We start from the raw sequence: 18345 nt of genomic DNA, 5'->3' as shown, positions 1-18345 counted from the left end.
CCAAAGTCAATTTCTGCATAGAAATATTACGCCAAATAGAAGCAGAAAATCGTGCTATACTACGCACTTTCATGAGATCGGGTTAGCCTACAACAATTAATTTGTTGGCTATTTTACAAATGGGAATACAACGAATTCATGACAATGTTTTACATTCAAGCTACCCGTAAAATTTATAGTGAAAAGTACTTTACTTTATTGCATTCCAGACACTTTTAATTTTTTTAAAGCTGTTTTTAAAGCATCTGTCGACTGAACCAGCCATGCCATTAATTACGAATTTATCTTTTGCATGCCAAAGTCAATTTTTGCATATAAATATTACGCCAAATAGAAACAAAAAATCGAGCTATATGCACCTTCATCATGAGATCGGGTTAGCCTACAACAGTTAATTAGGCTATTTTACAAATGGGAATACAACGAATTTATGACAATGTTTTATATTCAAGCTACCCATACAATTTATAGTGAAAACTTCTTTAAAAGCATCTGGAATGCAATAAAGCGATTTTTAAAGCTGTTTTTAAAGCATTTGCGGCATGGATTAAAAAATACTAATAGGCAAATAAATAATTCACATCAGACAAAATTGCATTGCAGCAAATCCTTTAAATGTTAAGGTATTCAGAACAGAGCAACATAAAAATGACTCGCCATCTCCTCATTGGACGTGCCCTTAGAGAGAAATGCATCTTTAGGGATTACATAATGAAAGAGTTTCTATTTTTGATTTGAATTATTTCGTTTTAAAGTAATAATTTAAAGCGTTCTATATATTATTATCATGTCTGTGAGGCAATTCGCTGAGTTTAGGTTCATCATTGGATGATTTGAGAAGGCTAAATTGATCAAATATAAGCTATGATCAACTCACTGTCTGCCGCTGGCCGCTTGGTCCTTACTTTAAAAAAACTTACATTTAACGAAAGAAAAAATGCTCCAAACATTTTTCTAAATTGACTTTATAAAAAAATGAAACGAAATATAATCACTTTTCCATTACATACAAAACTGAACTATTTTAATAGGTGAAACAGTAGTATAAGCTTTTTTGGGAGAAGGGGAAAAAAAGACTGGCTAGGGCCTATATTTGAGGCCCGTGCAGGGCTCTAAGCCACTTCATCCAATGTGGTTTTGTTCTCTGTTGTTTTCATCTGTGAGCATGCTCTTGATATATGTATATATGTAGTTTGGGGTAACAAAGGGGTTTTATAGGTTTGACTGAAATAATAATGCAATAACTGACACTTTAAATCAATTTTTCAAGAAACAACAACAAAAAAATTGAACAAAAAACAGATAAAGACAAAAAAGTAGCCATTGATAATATCTAAACAATATGTCGTAGTATAGTATATAGTATCCAAATCAAATTGTAATAAAATTAATTTTTGTGTAAATTGTGCAATGTCTTAGCCACTAGGGATTGTTACATAGGGCTATACAGGTATATATATATATATATATACTGTATATATATATTTTTTATGTAATTTGGGGAGGGTGGCCATATGGATTTCGCCTAGGGCGTCAAATTGGCTAGAAACGGCCCTGATTTTACCATTTTGTTGAGTTTAAAACGTGTGACACATTCGTTCTGCTCTCACTGATCATTTGCTATATCATCAAGACTTTGATATAGTTAATTGACTTGGCTGTCTATCAAGAGCTGGATCTAAGACACAATTGAAGTCTCCTCCAATGATGACGTTTGTTTTTTGTAGATTTGGAATTGTTTAAATTATTTTAGTAAAAAATGCTGGGTCGTCAAAATTTGGGCCATATAAATTGACAAGCGTAACTGGAATCTGATTAATCACCCCCCGAACCCTAAGATATCTACCATTTTGATCCAAAATAGTTTATGTAGAAATGGAAAATTCTTCCTAATAAAGATAACAACCCCTCTAGCCTTTGTTGTAATATTGGATTGATATGCTTGAGAGGCCCAGGCTGGTCGAAGACATCTCAGTGCTGCTTTTTTCAAACATGTTTCCTGGAGAAAACGTATATCTGCTTTAAGTGTCTTTTTTAATGGGCTATTTAAGCACCGTACATTCCAACTTAAGAATCTAACCAACCCCTCAGGTGAATTACTCAGAGTTGTAACCTTTGGATAAACGTTTTTAGTAAGGTGCCCTTAGAACAACACAAATTATAAACCATAACTTAAGAAAGCTGACATAATACTTAGTGCATAGTCCCTCATAGAACTCAAAGAACATTCCCCCACACTCCCAGCAAGTCCATCTTTCCCCTCTGCTTCACTTAAACTTAACATTAAAATATTGTTAATGTAGGTTCCCATTTGTTATATCTTAAAACGCTAAACCAATCAAAGCAGAAACAAAACAAGCTTCATCCAATCTCCCTCTGAACTATTAATAAGAACTTATTGAAAAATAAAAATCTCACAGTATCTGAAACAAATCAGTCTGATAACACGTAAAGGTTCAGTGCATCTCTCGTCTGCATTGCGGATCATCCAAATAACTGAACACATCGATGATTCAAAACTTCAAATTTTCAAGGTGCTTGGCTGCCGTCGGACCAGTCAGCCCCTCAGAAATTCGTCCGCCGTTTCTGGGGTCTCGAATGTTGCCATGATGCCGTCTTTCATTACAATGAACCTTGCCGGGAAAAGAAAACCACACCATATCTTCATGGTTCTACATTTCTCCTTGATGCTGCTGAACACCTGCCGTTTTTTCAAGGTATCCGTTTGTCAGGTCTGAGTAGATTGATACCCGAGTCCCCATGTAGATCAGCGGCTGGTTCTGCCTGGCTAAACGTAAGACGAACTCCTTGGTCTGATAATGATGAAGCCTGGCAATGATTGCTCTTGGCCTGCCGCTCGTTGCCAGTTTTAAACTGCGGTGCGCCTGATTCACTTGTACCGCCATTTGAAAATGCTCCTCTCCCAAGAGCTTCGGAAGCAGCGTCTCGACGAACTTGGTCCTTGCTCCTCTTTTTCTTTTATATCCACTATCCGTATGTTTTGGCGGCGAGATCGAGATTCCAAGTCATCCAGTTTTGCATACATTTGTGCCAACTCTGTAGTCAACTTTGAACACAGCTGCTCCAGGGCCTCAATTCGATGCTCATGTGCATTTCACGCCTGTTCTATTCCTTCCACTCACATGACAACTTCGTCCACTGCATTTTTTTAGTGTTGAAAGTGAAGTTGAAATATCATTAAACTCTCAATATTGCCGTTGAGAGTATTAATAGCGGCCATGAGGTCACATCATTACTATCTGGTGGAGTGGCGGAGCTCGTGCTAGCATCTACCCCTTTAGCGCTTTCGTTAGATTTCGTCGTCATTGTTTCTTCCTCCTCTGCGCTTTTATTACCTTTTTAAACTTTGTTTGGCTTTGTCATTACGCAAAGAACTGTGCGCGACTGAACTGCTATTATTTTTACGCAAATAAAATGATCTAAGTGAGAGAATTAGGGTAGGTCAGATAGAGCTAAAGAAAGTGTGTCTAGTCCATTCCACACTACCGGAAGCCCCCCCTATCTTTGTCCTAATATAACTGCATTTATTCAAACTAGAAATATTTTCTACAAATATAAATCTTCGCTTTTAATTTCTTTAAAAAAATAAAAAATAAACTACTGACCCCAAACTTTGTAACTGTAGTGTATATTGTCTCAAAAGATTTCAATTTTAAATAAATGCTGTTATTTTTATTCATCGAAGAATCTTGAAAAAGTACCACATGTATATATGTATGTATACAGTTAGGTGCATATATATTTGGACACAGGCACAATTTTCATACTTTTGGCTCTGTATGCCACCAAAATAAAATTTAAATAAACAATCGTGATGAATTTGAAGTGCAAACTTTCAGTTTTAATTCAAGGGGTTGAACAAAAATATCAAATACAAATTTTCGGAACTGCAACCATTTTTATATACATTCCCCCCATTTTCAGGGGCTCATATGTAATTGGACAAATTAATATAATCATAAATAAAATGTTCATTTTTAATATTTTGTTGAGAATCCTTTACTGGCAATGACTGGTGATGTCCATGGGTTCCAGACTTCAGGCAAAGACTGGGTTTCCTCGTTTCTGATGCTTTGCCAGGCTCTAACTCAAGCGGTCTTCAGTTCTTCCTTGTTCGTGGGGCTTTCTGCCTTTAGTTTTGCCTTCAGCAAGTGAAATGCACTTAGAATCAACTCCAGACCTTTTACCTGCTTAATTGACGGAGAAATAACGAAGGAATAGTCCACACCTGGCAATGAAGCAGCTTTTGATTCAATTGTCCAATTACTTTTTCACAGGAACAATTACTGTTCCTGTGGCTCAGTGGTAGAGCATTGCGTTAGCAGCGCAAAAGGTCATGGGTTCGATTCCCAGGGAACACCCATACTGGTAAAAAATGTATAGCCTGAATGCACTGTAAGTCACTTTGGATAAAAGTGTCTGCTAAATGCATAAATTAAATTAAATTACTTTTGGTCCCTTGACCCCTACTTTTGGGGCTACTCTCAAGAGCTGTAATTCCTAAACCCTTCTTCCAATTTGGATGGAAATACCCTCAAATTAAACCCAAATATGTGCACTTTCAACCCATATCCATTATATAACTATTGGCTGAATATGTTTGACACTGAAGACTGGAGTAATGATGCTGAAAATTCAGCTTTTATCTCAGAAATAAATTACAGCTTACAAAACAGCTGATTAACATTGTAATAATATTTCACAATATTACTGTATTTTTTAATCAAATAAATGCAGGCTTGATGAGCACAAGAGATGTTTTTCAAATGATTAAAAATAGTAATGGTTTTGCCTGGTAGTATAGATAGGTAATATTTCATTGCATGTAAATGTCTTATGACACAAGGATGTTTTCATGCTCTATAATATAAAAGCATCTGATAAAATATGAATGTTTATACTGTAACATGACGAATGTTTAAAAGAAAGAATGTTTACTGTAAAATAGAGTACTGTGTTCAGGAATATCTGCTTAAACATAAATGTTTATAATGTGCTTAACAATAATGTAGTTTCTAAAATATATAATGTTGTATATAAGTACACCTTGGAAATGCCTAGTATATGTTTCACTTATTTCTCCAGCTGAACAAGAACTGTTTTAAGAATTACACAAAGTTATAGTATATATTAGTATAGTATTATAATGTTATTTTCTCAAAAATATAAACTTATACATCCATGATACTTGGATGTAACTGTAGCAGAGTTTGTGCTGGATATAATGTAGTCATATATAAAGCCATGAAAATATTTTAAGTAACTAAAAAAATGCACAAATGTCAAAACAACACCAGGGCCCCGAAATCACCTCAGACCCCAGAGGGTTAACTGTGGGCAGGTACCAGAGTGGTCCTTTAAATCCTTGGCCCTTATGTCCATGTTGCAGATTTACAGTGAGCTTTGCTATCATTCAATTTAGAAGGCATTATCCATGGCTTCAGGTCTGAATCACTCTCCCAATCTATTTTATATGTTTATAAAGTAGAAGTGGCAAAATATATACGTATATATATTTTGCCACTTCAACTTTGGCACCTATGTACTTTCCACTGTGTTGGCTGCAGTTGCTATCTCTCGTGACTGGCTAAGCACAGGCTCATTGGTCAATGTAACCCCTCTTGGTTCGTGCATTACACTTACAAGCATTAAACATTAAACTTACAAGCTATTGCCATGTTGGTTTCAAGTCTGGCACTGTTAAGTCCAAGTCCAATGGTCCTGGATTTCATCCCACTGTACAGTGTTTCCGGTAATGGCCACCGCCATCGTGTGTGTGGGTCGTGTACACTTCCCCTGAGGTGAGGATTCAAGAGTTCAACAGAGCAAATCTTTCAAGTGGTTTCCCCAAATTCAACTGAAAATGCAACTTTTAATGACTTCTGCAGTCTCAAAATTATTCAACCTCTTCATGGCAAGCATCTTTAGCACCTAATAGAGCATACTTTTGCTGTTATAACCTTCTGCAAATGAGATGCATAGCCAGACACCAGCTTCTGTCAGCGTTCCTGAGAAATCTTAGCCATCTTCTGTAGAAAAGGGATACAGAATCCAGTTAGGGTCTTATACACTGAAGTTCAATGGGATGTTGCCTACAGTAGTAGGCCCTGAGCAGGCTTGGTTGATGGAACAGGAAATTCAGTCTGGCGAAGGAGGCCACATAACCTCATATTCCTCCTCCAAAAAGAAATATCAGGTTCTATAGCCAATACTTCATAGTTTAAAAAAAAAAAAAGAAAAAAGGATAGAGTGTTGCATTCCAACATAGATCTATGTTAGTTGAACAATTTTCTGAGGAGATTCAGGTTCAAGATGCTGATGATTCCTCTTATTGTGAGTCAAATCAAATCCAAGGGCTGGTTTGTCATGATCAATCTAAAGGATGTTTACTTTCATATTATAGTTGTAACCTGAGACATTTTTTTTTTAACTAAGGCACCTAATAAGGGCAATGATCTGCAAAGGCAGATGTTTTAAATGTCTAAAGATATAAAGTGAATAAACTAGTCTTAATCAAATCACCTTTTTACAGACACCATGAGAAATTATACATAGATTCAATCCTCCTTTTATGTGTCTCATCTTTATAGTATCAGAAGCTCATTTCTCTACAGAAATGTCAGAGGCTGATCTGTTTTCTAAGTTGAGAGTACTAGTGACTTGTTAACTGTTGTAACAATTTACTGACTCTTAACTGCCATCACAATTGTTTATCAGTGTACTGCTGTTGTCTCCAGACCTACAGTCATTGAAACACTCTTTATTTGTTACACATTCTGCTGTTCAGCAGAAAACATCAGGAACACATTTTGCCCATTGTGAATCAGTGCTGACTTAAGCTGTAAACTGTTACAAATTATTCAGTCCGATTTAGTGAACTGGTTCATCCAGTTCACAAAAACAAACTGGTTAAAAAAATAAATGTGTCATGTGGACTGTTGCTGTGTTTGTAGGTTGTCTGGCTGTATGGTGACAGAGGAAGGCTGTGGTTATGTGTCTTCAGCTCTGAGTTCAAACCCCTCACACCTGAGAGAGCTGGATCTGAGCTACAATCACCCCGGAGATTCAGGAGTCAAGCTGCTCTCTGAAAAACTGGAGGATCCAAACTGCTCACTGGACAAACTCAAGTATGTTGAGCAGAAGTCACACTGTATGTGTGTGTATGTGTATGTGTGTGTGTATGATGTGGCATATGTGGATCATGAGGACTGAGGCCCCAAACACCTCAATTGCTTCCTCCTCTTCCTCATCATGGATTGCATATGTGCCAAGCATATTGAAATGGTGAACTACGGTCCTGTTTCATATCACAGCTTGGTTCCATAAAAAAATATGATTAAAAACCATGCAGTGTGTTGTAAATAATGTAATGATATATACTTAAAATAATTGTGTTAGTGAAAATGATACAAAAGCAAACAGGGCATAAAATGTGTTTAAAGTTTTGAATCATTTTGATTCTCCCCTCCCTCGCCTCACAGTGCTTTGGTCCACTGCCTGGTTTCACATTTTACCTCACCTACACATATGAGACGTCAAACACACCAAATGCGGGACGAAACAGCACGATGATAGAGCTCACGCCGTGCTGTAATAAATTAAGTAATGTGGTTCGCGCCACTTCGTCTGTTCAGTGGTGCGAGCAACTCGTCTTCCCTGCCCGTGGCTCAGTCCATTGAGCCACACCGATGACATGTCTCTATACGCGCCTACCATACACACAAGCAGAGTTTAAATTGGGCTGTCCGGGGCTGAGCCCCGGCACATAGACTCCAGGGCTCGACATTAACGCTTCATTAACGCCAGACAAGTAACATGATTAAAACATCAGTAACCAAAACTTTAACACGTCATTAACGCCAGACAAGTAACATGATTAAAACATCAGTAACCAAAAATAACTATGTAAACACCAAAACGCAAGTATTATTCAGATTTTATTACATTTAGAGTAAGTGGCGTATAGTGGATATAGCTACTGTATATAATGCATCTATTGATGGAATAAGGTTGCGCTGCTGAGTCAAGGCTCACAGCCTCTCCAGGATAAATAAAAATGCGCAACACTAAGAAACTCAGCATCCTGAGGTAAAAATTACTCATTAAACGCTCACTACTGGCACCTACTGGCGTTTTCATTTTGTTGAAAAGTATCATTTCCACCATCATTTCTTGTTTGTATATACAAAAATATTTAAAATAATCTAATGATATTATTTAATGCAGTTGTATTTTTCAGTGTAAATTATTTAATTTGATAACGTATAGATAAACACATTATTATAACTGAATTTAAAGATCAAATGAAAGAATTTGAAATGGAAGTATTAATGAGATTAATACTATAAAGGTAAAAAAAATGCCCTTGGATAAAATATTGAAAACACGCAGTTTTATATGTCACAGCTGATATAACGAATCGTTTGAATGAATGACTCAATGACTCACTCATTAAACACTCACTACTGGCACCTACTGGCATTTTAATTTCGTTGAAAAGTATCATTTCCACCACCATTTCTTGTTTGTATATTCAAAAATATTTAAAATAATCTTATAATATTATTTCACACACACACACACACACACACACACACACACACACACAACTTTAGGGATTATTGTTATATTATAAATGACTCTCTTCTTTTGTTCAGATGCCTGTAACCTCACACTGGATTCAAACACAGCAAACAATCATATCATTCTGTCTGAAGAGAACAGAAAGATGACATATGCAGAAGAGAATCAGTCATATCCTGATCATGCAGAGAGATTTGATAGGGCACCTCAGGTTCTGTGTAGAGAGAGTCTGTCTGGACGCTGTTACTGGGAAGCGGAATGGAGTGGAAAAGCTCATATATCAGTGGCATATAAAGGAATCAGCAGGAAACAAGGGAATCGTGACTGTATGTTTGGATTGAATAGAAATTCCTGGAGTCTAATCTGCTCTGATGACAAATTCCTTGCCTCTCACAATAATCATACAATTGACACCTGTGTCTCTTCACGCTCTTGTAGGAAAGTAGGAGTGGATGTGGATGTGTCGGCCGGCACTCTGTCCTTCTACAGCATCTCTGACACACACAAACTCACACACTTACACACATTCAACACCACATTCACTGAGTCTCTCTGTGCTGCATTTAGGTTGATGGTTTATAACTCCTCAGTGTCTCTGTGTCAGACTGAAAAGCCTGTGAGCAGCAACAGAGACATCACACACACACCTGTTTAATAGAAATACTCTCACTTTATATATTGTAGTGCTACCCAGCATGCTTCTTCATGAGCGCTGACCGGGTTTGTGTCCTTTTACTTACAGAGAATATTATTATGTGAAATGGGTTTGGAGTGTGTCCAGAAGATTGAAGGTCCAGAATTATGTGAAATTTCCAACCCGATCTCATGAAAGTGCGTATAAATAGTACGCCAAATAAAAACGAAAACTCGTGGTATTGACACGCAAAAATGGACTTTGGCATGCATATGATACGGACTTTGGCGTGTATATGCTACGCGATGGGTAGGTTTAGGGTTGTGGGGTAGATGCGTATCATATGTACACGAAAACTGCGTATCATATGCACGCCAACATATTTCGTATCATATGCACGGGAAAACTGCGTATTATATGCACGCCAAACACATGCGTATCATATGCACACCAAACACATGCGTATCATATGCACGCCAAAGTCCATTTTTGCGAGTCAATACCACGAGTTTTCGTTTTTATTTGGCATACTATTTATACGCATTTTCATGAGACCGGGCTCGAAATTTCACAACTTTTGTGTATGTGTGTTATTGTTGAGTTGTCTCAGAAGTGTAATGCCGCTCGATGGCCATGTTCAGTATCGTTTCTTTCTGTGATTTACACTATGCTCTGTACATGGCCATAGTGCAGCATTGTCATTACTAACCTGAACATTAGAGGGCTCTCTGTTCGAAAAATGCATGTGTGCACCAATTTGAGGCAGCAAAGAGGGAGAAACAGTAGGGAGTTAAAGGTGTGTTCACGTCACCTCGTAATTCGTGAAATTACAAGATTCGAGCTTGTAAAAAGCATTCACGTCCTCTTACAGCTCGTTATTACAGCTTGTAGGCTGGGAGTTCTCTGAGAGTTACGGCTTGTACTGCATGACCGCTGAACCTTACGCGGAACCAGAGAAAACGGCGGCGCATCCAGTAGTAAAATGTAGATAAGCAGTTATTTCGTAATTGGTAACACTTTAGAATACTGTTCCGTCATTAATGAATAACTATACAGGAACAAATGGTAACACTTTCTATGAAGCCTGTATTCTTAATGCATTATAATGCATGCATAATGCATTATAAACAACATTATAACATGTTTTATCTACGAATAAATAATCATAACAGTAGTTATAATACATTATAATACTTAGCTATTTGTGGTTATAACTTTTAAGAAGAGTATGATGCATTATAACACCAGATGAACCCTGAATTTATAATGCATCATAAGGCTATTCTTATAATGCACACTTCCCTTATTAATAAATTGTAATGTATTGAATCATCTCATGAATAATTGTAACAGCAGTAACTATTAAGAATATGATGGTTTATAACACAAAATGAACATAATTTGGAACGATCTTCCCACCCCTATCCGGAATGCTGAATCCCTGACAATTTTCAAGCGACAGCTGAAAACTCATCTCTTTCGAAGCTACTTGACTTCATCATCATAATTATAAAAAAAAAAAAGAAAGAAAAAAATCTTTATTTATTCCTTCTCTTTCTAGCTTGTACTTATTTGAACAATGTCTAGAAACTTGGTATTACAAGCACTTCCTGTATCTGTTTGCCTCTTTAAGAAGAATCGCTTTATGTATCCCCAAATTGTAAGTCGCTTTGGATAAAAGCGTCTGCAAAATGACTAAATGTAAATGTAAGAAAAGTTAGGTATTATAAACGTCCATAAGATATCATGAATGCGTTGAACTTTTTTTATTGCGATTCTTAGAAAATAATGTTACGTAAAATCAACAAAACAATACTGCACATACACTTCTAACATATCTAACACTTCTAAATATCAATTGTTTTTTTACATAGTGTTGTTCTACCACACCTGCATTTACTTTCACTAATTATCTACATATTTACAGTATTAAAATATACACTACTTACATATGAACAACTTTACTCCACTCTGTGGAATAATCTCCCGACCCAAATTAAAATGGCTTCCACTTTATCGGAGTTTAAATCCACTCTCAAAACTCGTTTGTTTGTCTGGGCTTTTAACATGTAATTTTATCCTGTTTTTACTGTCCCTAAGTGGTTAGTGATTTTTTCCTGTGTATTTATATTGTAATTATTGTACAGCACTTTGGTCGGCCTGCGGCTGTTAGTAAATGTGCTTTAGAAATAAACGGAACTTGAATTTGAACTTTACAGATGTACAAATGTGAAATTTTTATTTACGAATATTAAAATTGTGGCAATAATGTTTTTATTCTATTGAAGGCATATACATATTTTCAGACACATTTATTAAATGCAGTTTACTCATTCTGCTAACGTGAAATAGCATTCACTCTGTTCGTGACTTGTGCTTGTCAGGGTACTGTGTAGGCTGATAGATGAGACACAATAGATGAGACCCGACAAACTGGAACAGAAACAACAGGATCTAAATACACAGGCCAATAATGATAATAATGAGGCACACCTGGAACAAATGACAAATCAGTCACAGATGGGGAAACTAGGTCGAGGGAAACACATGAGAGCTTGGAAATCAAACTAGAAGTCCATGACAGGGGGGTAATTTCAAAATCACACAAGGTCCCCAGATAATACTAATCCCGTGCGAATAGGGCTTAAGACAAAACTGAACATGACTCTGACAGTGCTGCATTTGCAGGATTACATAATGCTAAATAAGCCTACACTTAACATGAATAACATTTCTTTAGTCGCTTAAACATTATTATGTAATATTTATTTTGTTTGTACAACCAAAGAATACACCAAAACATAACATTAATTCACATTAATCCGTTCACTGTAATCCAAATTGTTAGAATCTGTAAGATTGCAAGAACAAATTCAATTTCAAGGCTTTTTCCGGTGATCCTTATCTCCGTCCTAAACAGCAACTGTAAACATCAAAGATCCCGCGCTTGCTTTGAATTGAAATTGCCACGTCAAGAAGCGTTACGACACATTTTATGGCAGTAATATCAAACGTTCATTGGCTTTCGTCTGCTTCGTCACAGATTGTGTCATGCTGTGATTTGGGGGTTTGAACGAGAAATGCGCCTTCGAGTGATTTGAAATACGATTTTCATTGATTAATAACTTAAATTATGCCCTGTACTTAATACAAAACTATTATATACGCCCAGAGAGGACTGCGACGGCAACATATCGTCATGAACTAATTTTGATACCACTTTTGACATTTTTGCAATTAATAAATTATCATGATTACAACTGTCTGTCTGTTATGCTTTTCTTTATAACTGTACATATTTTTTAGATATGGTTATGAGTAGGTTTAGAGGTAGGAGTGGGATTCTCGGCTCAAAATATTTTCTTAATGCTATATTGTTTGCCATTTTGCTACACATTTCTGTCCATTACATTGTGTTCTTATGTTCTCTATAAAATGGTTTAGGGTTGGGTAGGGTTTAGGGATCTAAAATATGTCTATAAAAGGTCGAAGGAAAATTATTCAGCTGACTTTATGATATGAAAGATTCATAAATATTTTACATTTTAGGTGTAAAAATGTAATAATGCTACATTCAAATGTTGTCAACACATCCATATTGTTTACAAATGAATGCTATGTCCACCCTGTCATGTTTATGTCCACTCTATCAGGTCTTAAGTGGCCGACAGGGTGGACATTTTGGAACAACGACAGGGTGGACATTTTGAGCTTCAATTAGCATATTAGCTTACAACAAACTGTGACTAGCTAAATATTTAGTCTGGTTGTTTAAGAGAATTTGGTATATTTAAACTTACATATTTTGAAAACACTGTATTCGAATCACTTCTGGCATATTTTATGTCGACAGAGAGGACATGTTAAGCTTTGGCAAAGCAAGTAAGCAAACTCATATGAAGAAAATTTGTCAATTGAAAAGTCGCCAACAAATTTCACCTCATCCGTTGAAATTCCCACCACCGAAGAGACAAAAAATCTGTTGTCCTGATGTCACTAAAGGGGATGGCCTTTTCTGAAAGGGACGGATTCCCCAACACGACAGGGTGGACAACCATTCAAGGGACATGGACAAACTCTTCTTTTTTATTAAATAAAAATATAGTTTTTATTACCAAATGATCAATAATCTCTTATTTAACAAAATCTTAATAGGAGAACAACATTTTAAAATTTTATGATTTGAGAATATTCTACTATCATTTTCAATTTAATGAGCAGTGCATGGGACATAGCAAAATAACACGCATCCTCTTACACAAAACAAAAAAAAAAATATAGAAAATGTATCTAAAGAGCCAAGTAATGCTTTTGTTATGAATATAAAAACTTAGCCTAATATAACACACCCTTTCATAGTTATTTTTATGTTAAGTTACCATGGCAAATGAGTTATTTATGTACAGGACACCAAAAGGCACCCTACAGTGATATTGACCACATGGTTATACAAATGGTAGTCAATATGGCAAAAAAACAAACAAGCATGGTTTTACTATGAGAAAACCATGGGACGGGACGTCACATAAGGGACGTGACCAAATAAAAAAATGCACTGGGCAAATGAGTTCAGACTGCTCATTTGCGTACCAACATGGTTGACAGCTGTTACTCCACAATCACTTTTAGATTGGCAAAATGTAATACTATATAATATTTCCATTTGAACTGAATGCATAATAAATCTGCCAGTTTCAGAGCAAAAGGCAAAACTGTGACACTCTGCAGGGCTACAACCGGCAGTGTATATACTTACATTCCAGCAACCCACCAAAATAAAAGCTTGCTGATTTTAGGTTTGAAAATGTTGAAAATGCATATCAAAATGTAAAAAAGAACAAATGAAAATGTAAATATTAGTATTGTATTTTTTTAAGTATACAATTTTTTAGTAAACTAATTTTATTTAATACTCATTTTTTAATTTTGAAATGTAATATTCACACTATTTAGTCATGTTTTTTTATTATAAAAAATAATAAAGTGCAATAATATTATTATTAATTTTTTTTATAGTTATATTTATTGGGTCACACTATGTGCAGTGCGAGCACCAAACCAAATCTCCAGGTGCTCTCAAGAGAACCAGACTGAAAAACTTATGTGCACTCCTGTTAATGTTACTTATGCTTTGTCAGAGTTAGGAATCTTTTTAATATGGCAATAATACTAGTGCAGGCTTTCTCCGTCTTTATCAAACTCTAGTATCCCTTAACAGAAAATATTGTAAATGGTGAGGAAAGAGTTATGGTTTAAATTAAATTCCAATTTAATTCAAACCATAGTAGTTGCCTGTGAACTATATGGAAATTCAAATACTCAGAAAATATCAGCTTTCTTTTTAAATCAATATTTTCAAACAAATCAATTGTACATACTGTATAAGACCATATGTACAACTAGATGAAAATGTTAACAACAACTACAAGCCAAGTATATTTAGAATATTTCCTTACACTTTTAAGTATATCTCGCTCAAAAGTCTGAGTACTAGTAGGAAATATATACTTAGACATTTCTGTCTGTTTCGTGAGAGTTCCTGAACTTTGGTTTCATTGGGAGATTGGACTGGTCTTACATCTGGATTGGTAACGACATGTTTGAGACTTAAGGAACATGGGCAGATTCAAACTGTGTTTTTGAGACTGTCTTTGGTAAACTGCAGTTTTAAGGAGAAAATACTCAGCAATGGCATTGACTGATAAATTTGCATGCTTTAAAGCTTATTAAAAACACCACATAGACATATAAACAACATTAAAAACATTTTCACTACAAGGGTCTTACATTATAATAGGAAACTTTTCTTTTCATTTGTAATAGTATTTCACAATATTACAGGTTTTTTTGCTGTTTTTATTTATTTTTAAAAAGCAGACTTGGTGTGCATAAGGGAACTTCTCTCAAAAAACAAACAAACATAAAAATACTTGTGAATAATTTTTCCTCACTGTAGAATGATGGACTTCAGATTGTTTGGAAATGGCCATATTACCCTTCCCAGACTGGATGGCAGCAACAGTTGCTTCTCTACGATCATTGCTGGTATCATTCCTCTTTGGCATTATAGTGATTTTTACTCAATTCACCAGTGACGTAGTGATTTTTGATCACAAGGTGTGGTTATAAATGGTAAAAAAAAATAATACATTTGTGAGAGTCTGGCAAACTACACTCCTCAAATATTTAAGGAAACACTTAATCATCACAGTATAACACCAAGTCATTTAAACTTCAGGAATATCAATCTTTCCTGGAAGCATAAGTGTGAATCAGTTTCACCTGCTTTGGTGCAACTGAAAGTGACAATGGGTGCACTGGAGAGGCAATAGCCCCCAAAAAGGAAATGAGTTTGCAGGTGCTGGCCAAAGACAATTGTTCTCTCCTTAATCTTCCTGACTGATTTGTCTTTAGTTTTGTGTTTTGAAACATCAGAAACATCTGATGTCTAACATTATATTAGATCTGTGCATTACAGTCAGTCTTAATATATAGGCCGTCTGTCGCATTAAAGGGATAGTTCACCCAAAAATTAAAATTACCATTCTAGGTGTATATGAATTTCTTCTTTCAGACGAACACAATCAGAGTTATTTTTAAATTTATCCTGGCTAAACATCCAACTTCTGGTGGACCGCGACTTACGAAGAATGCGTAACGCCTCTCGCAGTTCAAACTGCGACGCGACGTATGACGTAACAATGATCCAGAAATGATCACTTGTTTGTGCTTCGTGAACACTCTCGCCTTGCACGGCGGCACCATTGCGCTGCAAAGATGTACCGGGAGAAGCGCGATTATTAGACGACCGATCGTCATTTCCAAAAGGCAAATATTCCCCTTCAGAGTCAGAATCGGCGAATAACATTTGCAACACATCCTCACTGTACAACTTTTTATTAGCCATTTGGCAATTTTCTCTCACAAATCTCACAATTTACTCGCGCGCTACGAACTGAACTACTTCCGCAACAATGACACAATAGCTCACTTGCTCTGCTATTTCCTCGAACACTTTGAATAAGAACGTGACGTAATTTTGGTCTAGAATCGAAGTACTACATGTCTGCCATCTAGTGGTAGGGAATACAAATGAGATATTACACCATATTAGGAACTACAGTCTATTTTATTAAGTATGACATCTTGTTGCAATTTTGCGACTTTGGCGCTTAGAGGGTTAATAAACATTGTATTTAAAATGTAATTTTGTATCTGTGAGTGAATGAATGAATGAATGAACTCATTCACATGAATGAATGAATGACCATCAATAATCTAACAAGACCAGAACCTGTTTAGTTTTTATTTTTTTTATGAAATTGAATGCAAATTCAGGGCGAGTTCCGCCCCGATGCGCACACACACACACACACATACACACACATGCGCGCACACACAAGTGAGCACACTCCCACTAGTATTTGTAAATATTAAGCCGCAATACGACTATTTAAATATGAATTCTGTGTGTCTCGGTGTTAATAAATGGCGCAGACGTGCGGTTTGGTTTACCACTCCTACTGAAGCGCACGTGATGCTTGCGGTGATTTTAGCGTCTGCCGTCTCACTAATGAGGACATAAATACATGAACAACATCTCAAGAACTGCTCGGAGAGTCACTTCATGAGAATTTGACCATTTCATTTGAGTAAAACTATCCTCATATCATATACACACAGAAATGTAAAGGTATTCACGGCAACCCGTCAAAATAAAAGTTTGGTTTAACTTGAAGGCATTGCGGCAGAAATATATTACTATTGTTCAGTAGAATGTACTGAAACCAGGCTCAGTCAGGGGGCCAGTTCTCCTCTGGCCAACAACGAGTGCAGCCCAAATATTTAATCCAGTTCCATCTGGTCGAAGACTGGACTCATCATGCCAGTATGGAGACGGGTTTTGCTGTGGGTTATTGCAGCTGGCTGTCAAGTTACGTGATATGTTGAGTTTTGATATTTGGATAGGGTCATTGGCCTTGTTTTGGGCTATTTTTGATTTGCGTTTGGGCTGGTTTTGTTATACAGACCTGGCAGTCTTGTACTGTGGTTTGGGTCATATTCCATTAGGATTCAGGGGCCTGATGTATAAATGTTGCGTAACAACGCAATTTTCCACGCACATATCGGGATTTATAAAAAATAAACTAGGTGCGTATGGACACTCTAGACCATGCGTGCGCATTCTTTTACTGGAGTGAGCGAAATAATGAAGCAAACAATGATTTTAAAGTCTGTTTTACATTTGACATACATATTTCGATTAAATATGACACTCTCAATAATGCAGTTAAACACTGAAATTTCATGAAATGATTATCCAGAAATTAATTTTTTTTAATATGAATTCAAATATAAATATTTGCAGTGGATGTGCTGCTTTTGAACAATTTCCCTGTGGTATGTGATTTAATGTTTTAATCACAGCAAGGATTGCTTGGCGCATGACAATTCCGCTTTAAATTGTGTTCTAAATAGCAAAACCCATGTTCTGAGAAAATGCTTTTGCGCGAATAATGATCACTGATGTGAACTTGATTTGTCTGATGCTTTGGAACTGTAACGACAGACATAAGGATGCACTTGTTGATCAAACCGGAGATTCTCTCGTTCATTTGTGTGATGTTCGCAAATGCCTTACAAACAGTCCATTGGTCTGATGACAGTAGAACCTCTGTTAACTGGTGTCGCGCACAGACAGCAGCCTAATGATAAACCCTTTCGTGCTCTTCCCAATATTGTGACAAACACCATAATTAAAAAAATAGAATTTGAAGGAAACTGTAAGATATGCACGTTTTATTTTCAGAATGTTTTGTTATTGACACGGTGAGTCAGGCAGTTATTTACACTGCAAAAAAATAAGGCCTATCTCCATTCAAATATACATTCTAAAATATGTGTTTACTTTATAGGCAGAATTGCATATAATTTGAATAGCAATATGATGTCTCAAAAAGCATTTATAGTCCGTATCTCATATTTTCCGTATTGTACCTGTCAGACTCTGTTCCATGTTTTGTCTGTGTCTTGCTCCCCAGGTGTTCCTTTCCCATGTTTAATTTGTCCCAGGTGTTCCCCATGATGGTTCATGGATCCCAGGTGTG

At 36.3% G+C, this 18345-nt stretch overlaps 1 protein-coding gene across 1 annotated transcript in view; it reads left to right on the top strand.

Moving 5' to 3' along the window:
* Window positions 1-18345, top strand: part of LOC107694849 (NACHT, LRR and PYD domains-containing protein 3-like) — a 56079-nt gene that overhangs the window by 18110 nt on the left and 19624 nt on the right. The window contains exon 5 of the mRNA XM_016494544.1: window positions 6975-7148. Coding sequence (XP_016350030.1) covers window positions 6975-7148 — 174 coding nt within the window. The remainder of the gene's footprint in view (window positions 1-6974; window positions 7149-18345) is intronic.

This window comes from Sinocyclocheilus anshuiensis, unplaced genomic scaffold (assembly GCF_001515605.1).
Source record: "Sinocyclocheilus anshuiensis isolate Anshui unplaced genomic scaffold, SAMN03320099.WGS_v1.1 scaffold98, whole genome shotgun sequence".
Lineage (NCBI taxonomy): Eukaryota > Metazoa > Chordata > Actinopteri > Cypriniformes > Cyprinidae > Sinocyclocheilus > Sinocyclocheilus anshuiensis.
Note: the sequence above shows the minus strand (reverse complement) of the source record. Positions and strands in the feature narration are given on the sequence as shown.